The sequence below is a fragment of the Acomys minous genome (assembly GCF_964271855.1).
Source record: "Acomys minous genome assembly, chromosome: 11".
Taxonomy (NCBI): Eukaryota; Metazoa; Chordata; class Mammalia; order Rodentia; family Muridae; genus Acomys; species Acomys minous.
Genome location: NC_140492.1, coordinates 109754311 through 109762213, shown reverse-complemented (window position 1 = coordinate 109762213; position 7903 = coordinate 109754311). Strand labels below are relative to the sequence as shown.

The 7903-nt window shown below is 44.2% G+C and overlaps 1 protein-coding gene across 1 annotated transcript; it reads left to right on the top strand.

Annotated features, from left to right (window-relative positions):
- Positions 1-3550: 3550 nt before the first annotated feature.
- Positions 3551-6181, top strand: SETD9 (SET domain containing 9; the record flags this gene model as incomplete). Its single annotated transcript, XM_084800361.1, is given in 5 exon segments — positions 3551-3590; positions 5710-5720; positions 5724-5808; positions 5811-5826; positions 6046-6181. Coding segments are annotated over 5 exon segments (288 nt in total).
- Between the last annotated feature and the right edge of the window lie 1722 nt (positions 6182-7903).

Here is a 7903-nt window from a genome sequence, read left to right as displayed (position 1 = left end):
AAAAAAGAAAAGCCGAGGAAATAGAAGAGACTGCCATGCACAGAGACTGGCATCTTATTGGCAAAAGCAGTTATATAGATTCTATAACCTCTATCAGATAGTCTAGAACATTCTATCGGAATTTCAATTCTGTGATACACAGAAGTAGAAAATAGTCCTAAATTTTAAACACAAGCTCAGCAGTTTTCAAACAGCCAAAGCAAGACTAAGCAGAAAGGGTAAAGCCAGAGGCATCAAAACATGTAACCTAAATTATACTATAAGCCACAGTAACAGAGCCAGCAAGGTTTCAGGAGGAAAAAAAATACACTGGTAAAGCAGAGAAACAGAACAGAGGACATAGAAATAAACCTGCACAGATATAGCACCTAGTTTTTGACAAACATGAACAATTACCCATTGCTGATATGAATGTGAACTGGCGCACCCACCATGGAATCTCTCTCCTCCTGCCTCTCTCTCTCTCTCTCTCTCTCTCTCTCTCTCTCTCTCTCTCTCTCTCTCTCACACACACACACACACACACACACACATTCTCTCTCTCTCTCTCTCTCTCTCTCTCTCTCTCTCTCTCTCAGACACACACATTCTCTCTCTCTCTCTCTCTCTCACACACACACACACACACACACACACACACACACACACACACACGCACACACGCGCACACACACACACGATACAATTATGTCTATCTTGAGTATGTACCCGAAGGATCCTAAGCATAGCACAGAGACCCTTGCACACTCCTGCTTGCCATAGCATCATCCATGATGGCCAACATCTCTAGATTCCCATCAACAGGTAAACGGGTTAAGAAAATACACTATATACCACTACGATGTTTTATTCAGCCATTTGCAGGAAAATGGATGGAACTGAAAATCATAATTTTAAGCAAATTAGCCGGGCGTGGTGGCGCACGCCTTTAATCCCAGCACTCGGGAGGCAGAGTTGGGCGGATCGCTGTGAGTTCGAGGCCAGCCTGGTCTACAAAGTGAGTCCAGAACAGCCAAGGCTACAAAGAGACCCTGACTCGAAAAACCAAAAAAAAAAAAAAAAAAAAAAAAAAAAAAATAATTTTAAGCAAATTAATTCAGGCTCAGAAAGACAAATATCACATTTTCTATTACACGCAGAACCTAGACACGTGTGTGTATTTGTGTGTGTGTGTGTGTATTTAAGATAAACTGTTACAGTATCTTTGATCTCATTGTGATCTCTAAGACTGAACTGTAAATCCCTGTTTCTTGTAGTGAGCCCTCACACACTTTTAATCCAAGAACTTTCTGTTTATTGTAAACAGGTGATTAAGGCATGGTTTGGCCAGCCTTCCACACACATCTTTAATCCTAGAGCTATCTGTACATAGATTTAATAAAGTTAACCCTAGGTCAAGAGGCAGAGCAAGAAGCCAGCTGACAGGGATTAAAGAGTAGGAGGGACTTTGAGCTGAGGGGTTTTTAAGACAGCTTGGAGACGCAGAAGGAGTCTTTGGTCTTTACCGCTTCTGTAGCTTGGAGTTTTAGCTTGGCTCTCAGCTCTCTAGCTCTTGAGCTCCTCAGCTCCTTGGCCTTTTTGGCCTTTTCTTCTGAGCTGTCAGGTGAGCTAAGTGAGCCTTTTTGGGCCTTCTCCACTGGGACATGAACTGGGCAGGAATTTCAGCTGGGTGCTTTCTCTGCCTCTCTGAGCTAGCAGGTTTTCACCCCAGCACCTGGCTCCTGAGTCTTTATTGGTAAAATAGAATGATCTGGGATTTTCAATTAAAACAATAAACATATACGTATACGTTATGTCAAAGTATAAAAGTGACTATGAGAGAGAGCAGGGAACGGTAGGGAGCAATATAGGAGTTAGAAATATAGACTATGTTTTCTGTAATATGTGGAACCTATATTAAACTATATATGCATTTCTGACATAAAAGCAGGTGACCATTTTCAGGGAAGAAGGGTGCCAACAAGGCCGAGTGGGAAAGGGAATAGAAGATAGTGATGACAGGGTGAATATGAACAATTCAAGACATACAGGCATGCAAATGTGATAATGAAACCTGTTTCATTATACAGTAACTTAAAATTAATTAAGATTTAAATATATAGTAGCAGAACACATTCTGAAACGGAACCAACTTCATTGAGCAAGTCAGATAAATCTCTTCTACACCATGGCCAAAAGCAGAGTCCGGGAGGAAAGGCTCCCTTCTGCTCACACCCTTCATGGCGTTAGAGTGAGACAGCAGGGTACAAACAGTCATTCTGTCTCTTTCTTTCTTTGGAAAAGAACAAATCAGCTCCAAGGCCCCAGGCCTCTGCCTGAATTTTCACTAAATCTGAGCCGTTTGCTTTCAGAGTCTGGTTGGGATTCACCATCACTCTCAAGCAAAGAAGAGGAAAGTTAACCCTCCTGCCTGCAGCAGCAGCAGCAGCAGCAGCAGATTCAGGCAGTAAGAAACACGTGCTGATTTGAAGATGGTCCAGGAATTCTTAGAGACGGTCCTCACTGGAACTCAACTTTGTGTGGGCACCTGAACTATTGCTATTGCTATCACACGGGTGCTGCCTGAGTAATTTATAGAAGTTCTTCCAAATAGCACCCGCGGAGAAACGGCTTCCCACCTTCCAGGAGGCCAGTATTACTCTGAATATCAAAACTGGATGAAAAAAACACCCAACACAAGATTACAGACCCATATCTGTCATTAAAGACACATGCAAAAACTTTAGAAATCTTAACCAAGCTGAGCATGATGGCACACACCTTTAAATCCCAGCACTCAGGAGGCTTCGCAGACTGCTCCAGCTCCGTACGTCCGGGCGGCAAGAGGCTGGCGGAGGGGGGACACCTCGGGCAGAGGCCTGGGTGGGCTCCTCCCTGAGCCGGCTGGAGACTTGACTCGCCTCTCCTACACCTTCCCGGTCCCTGCCGCACAGAGCTGCCTGCCAGGAGGCGCTAAGGATGCTAGCTAGACCCAGCCAGCCAGGTGAGGAGGGAGGGCCTAAGGGGAGGAGCCTGAAGTGGGTGGATCCCGGAGGAAAGCCGAGGCCGGGCGAGCGGGGCGAGGGGGCGAGGGGGCGAGGGGGCGAGGGGGCGGGGCCTGTGGTGGGTGGAGCCTGGGACAACCACAGGTTTGAGGCGGGCGAAACCTTAAACGGGCAGAGGGCCAAGTAGGCGGGACCTGGAGACTGAGGGCGGTGGAGGATGTAGGGGCTACAGGCGAAGGCAGATGCCCCCACCTTACGGGGGAGGGGGGAAGAGGAGTTGGGGGGGGACGGGAGTGGGGGACCTTTCCCAGTGTGCGCCGCCGCGCGGCAGGGTCTCACGCGGGCTCTTTTCCCTTTCTTAATCGGCCCTTGCAGGGACGACGCAGCGGAGCAAGCAGAAACTTAACAAAATGTGGGGTGGGGTGGGGGGCTAGGAGGGGGTGGGGGACTAAGGTTTAGTCTCAGCGCTCCGAAGAACGAAATGTTGTGTAGAAAATAGCCCAGATCGGCTAAGAACAGCACAGAAAGCAGCAGAAAGTAACTGCTCGGGGTGGGTCGCCGCCAGCATGTCCCTGCCCGCATTTCAGAGGGTGCAGCAGATTTGCAGTCAGCAGAACCCACCATAGCAGAAGACTCAGCTGAAAGCTGAAAAACCGAGACACCGAAGCGCTTTCCCGAAGTTTCACTATGGAGATGAGAATTCAGGTGCATCGTTTCTATAGTGTGAAGGGGGTTGCTTCCTTTTTGTTCAGAAGCAACAATTCATTGGGGAAAAAAAAAGTTGTGCAACAATTCATTGAAAAAAAAAGAGTTGTGGAAGTAAAAGTGATATAGTCAGAGAAAGAATATGACAAGGGATATGAAGTTGGCTTCAATTTGCTTTCGAAAAGAATACGCCTATGAGTAAAAGTGTTTATGAGGATTCTTATTTGAAAGTATCCAAGTTGCTGCTAAATGTTTTGAGGGAAGAACTGAATGTTTCTTCTGACCCTTCTGTGTAAACACGTTTATTATCTTGGGCAAGTTCCCTAACATCGCCATGCCTCGGTTTCTTTGCATAATGCAATAAAGTATGTTAATGCTTAGTAACATTGTGAGCTTATCGAACAGCTTATTGACCTTTTCATAAGTACTGGCTGCTTGGGTGTGCATTGTTGGGAGTTGGTAGCGTTGAGCTTTCCCAAATAATTGCTTTTTCTATTAGTTTCTATTCATCTTAGTTTAATGCCCTCTATGTACCTGAGAATAGCCTAATCCATTAAGCCCCCAAACCAGAAAGCATCAAGAACATTTTAGCGGGTTGACCCGGGTAGTAAATGAAAATGTTCCCATTTTTCAGACTCTTTGATACATTTCAGAGGAATACAAAGACAAATTTATCTCATGTGACGATGCATTAGGAACGTTACTGGAGGTTTCTAAGGCTCCATTAAAAAACAAAAACAAAAAACCCACTGTAGTAAACAATCAGACCCCTCTCGACTCTGCTTCCAGACCTGTTGTGTCAAAATACCAACCCCTACTGGAAGTTGAGCACCAAAGGGTGAAATAGCTTGAAAATATGCTTCAACAACAAAATATCTTAAAACCAGAAGACATTCTCTCTCTCTCTTTTTTTTGGGGGGGGGCAGGGGTGGGGGTGTCTGTTTCTTTGTTTGGTTGGTTTTTTGTTTTTTTGAGGCTGGCCTTGAACTCACAGAGATCCACCTACCTCTGCCTCCCCAGTGCTGGGATTAAAGGCCTGCGCCACCAGAAGACATTCTTTTTAAGACCTTGGGTTTCAGTGTTGCTTGAGCAACTCACTGATTTCTGCAGGAAGAGGTAGGTGTCTTCATCACTGAAGGACTGATACCAAAGGAACAGTTGCCTCGACACATCCTGGTAACAGCTCAGTTAGTACTGCCAAAAATCTTTTATATACCAAAACAATATGCTTTGTCCTGTAATCAGAGTAAAGGTTTCTATTTGAAACCCAAGTTTCCATACTTTTAAAAATTGTAATTTGATAATTAACCATATGAATTGTGTTTGCAGAGTGTTGAAACACATGTTTGATGGGACAACTGCAATTTTTTAAGGTCATCTTTTTGGTCATGAGATTCCAATAAATATTTATGTTCTCCTTTCCTTCTTTACCAGTAAAGGAAATAACAGCCTTGAAGTCAAATTCATCTGTTCCCATGCAAGTCTCCATTTGTCATTAACAAAATGCACTTTTAAGAACACTCTCCAGTGGATATCAAGAGCACAGTGTAAGCAGAGATATGTGCGTGCGTACATATGTGTACACAACTTTGTGAAACTGAGCCTAAACTACACTGTTCATGTTATCATTAAGATAACTCCATTCTGTCTGCTGCATGGGCAACTTGGCTCTGTGCTTCATCATCTGCCAAATCTATAAAGCGAAACGTCCCCCAAAACATGACTCCTAGACTGGAAATTAACTGTTTAAGAAAGGTAGAAAGAACATATATAAAAGTGTCATAATAAACCCATTCTTTTGAGACAGGGTTTCTCTATGTAGCCTTGGCTGTCCTAAACTTGCTTTGTAGACCAGGCTGGCCTTGAACTCACAGCAATCCACCTGCCTCTGCCTCCCAAGTGCTGGAATTAAAGGTGCGTACCACCATGCTGTCTTTCTTAGGTTTATACTTTAAACTGTCCTTATTAGGATATTTTAGTTTTATATGTGGCTATGTCTTAACCTTGCTGAATAATACAGTGTATCAGAAATAAGGGCTAATCTTTTTCCAGTCCATTGGAAAATCATTTATTTTTAGATACTTGGATGGGATACTCATTGATGGAAATGACAAAGGAATATAAAAACTATGTTCACGTAATATCCATATTCAAATTCAACTATAGGCTGTAGAACCACATTTGTCATAATGATTGTGGCTTAACCATTTCTACTTAGATGGCTGCTATGTAGCAATGTAGTTGGCTAGTTGGTAGCCAAAATCTTTTTGAAAAGAAACTGCACTTGTAGGGTCATGTTGTATTGTCGGATTCTACCTTAACATCCTCTTGTAGCTAATGCTTTCGGCTGTTTGAGATCTTGCAATGGGAGAGATCGGCTTGGGTCTTTAAGAATGAGTGACAGTTCATGGTTAACATCAGAAACTCACAATCCACCGGCTACAGGACAGTGTGTCAACAACCATTCAAAGTTGGCATGCTGGGGCTTTTGAAGGGGGTACAACAATGCCTAATTCCTCTTCACCACCTGACTGAGTACAAAGGCAGCTGAGGAACAGTACTTAAGCAGCTTTCACTTGTTGAGAAAAGATAGCTTTAGATCATTATTTTAAATTTTTTAAATGACTTGAGAATTTTATCAGTGTTATAATATAGCCTTACAAAGTAATCACTAGACCAGCGCCCCCTTCCTGCCACTCAGTAGTGAGTCATCCATTTATTGGCTTGGTTTTCCTACAGGCAAAAGCATGAGCACCTGGCTGCAGCTGGACATGGGTCTGACTCCTTTACTTAACTGTTTGCAACCCTTAGTTCCTGGTATTTTATTCATTTACTTATTATTGTTGTTTGTTTGTTTTGGTTTTTCGAGACAGGGCTTCTCTGTGCAGCCCTGGCTGTCCTGGATTCGCTTTGTAGACCAGGCTGGCCTCAAACTCACAGCGATCTGCCTGCCTCTGCCTCTGCCTCCCGAGTGCTGGGATTAAAGGCGAGTTCCTGGTATTTTATGAAGCCAAGTAGTGCATGGCTGTTATCCCATCACTAGGAAGACTGAGGCAAGAGGATCGAGTTCAAGCCAACATGGGCTACATAAGACCCTGTCTCAAACAAACATAAAATCTACATGTTGACTATATAGATAGTTTATGTATAATCTAAGTACTTGTACTTATTAAAGCTTTTATTTTCCTACATATTAATAGTATTTTGAGTATGTTACAATAGTCTGGTAAAAGCATATACTAAGCATCATAGTTCACTATTGTTTTTACTCTCACGCTGTGTTGTGGCTTTTTCTCTGAAATGATGGGCCTCTCCCTAGACAGCCAGAGGAGGAGAGCATCTCTGGAGTTGGAGGCTTCCTTGCCTCATACCCTCCAGTTCTGTGGGTTCCCTGCTTTGTGCGCAGACGCCAGCCCCAGCGTTAACAAAACCGTACTTAGAGGTGAGGTATTGTCAGAGCAGACCAGCTGCACGCAGACCTGAAGCCATCTGTCCCAGATATATGGTTTCTTTGATCCATCTACCTGACTCCTGCCCCAACTCACTGTTAAGCTTCGATAGGAATGGCATCAGATATATCACCAAGGGGTTTTGTTTGGTTTTTTAAGATAGGGTTTCTCGGTGTCTATAATCCACAAATTATCCCAATTAGATACAGGACAGCCCAGGCCCGTCCTTCCTCTAGTCACTGCACCAGGGGGAGTAATTAAAAGAAATGCAAGGTGTGGGAATACTATTAAAGGACATGGCTAGTGACAAAAAACCACCTGTTTCTGTCTTGTGCGGTTTTTTGTTTTTGTTTTAAATAATTTAATTTTTTTCTATGTGCATTGGTCTGAAGGTGTCCAAATCCATGGAAATGGAATTACAGTTGCGAGCTGCCATGTGGGTGCTGGGAATTGAACCCGGGTCCTTTGGAAAAGCAGACAGCGCACTCTTAACTGCTGAGCCACTGCACCAGGCCCCCTCTTGTGTTTCTATGGAGAGGGTGTACCCGCTGTCCTGGGAACTCAGGGTCTGTAGACCAGGCTGGCCTCCAAACTTGGAGATCCCTCTGCCTCTGCCTCCAAAGTGCAGGGGTTAAAGGTGAACCACCACACCCAGCTAAGGGTGATGTTTTACTTGAAACCCTAGAGAAATAATTCTTTCAGAGACGACCTAGCTGTGACTTCAGACCTCCTTGCTCGCTCATGCAGACTCCTCTCCCCAGCTGG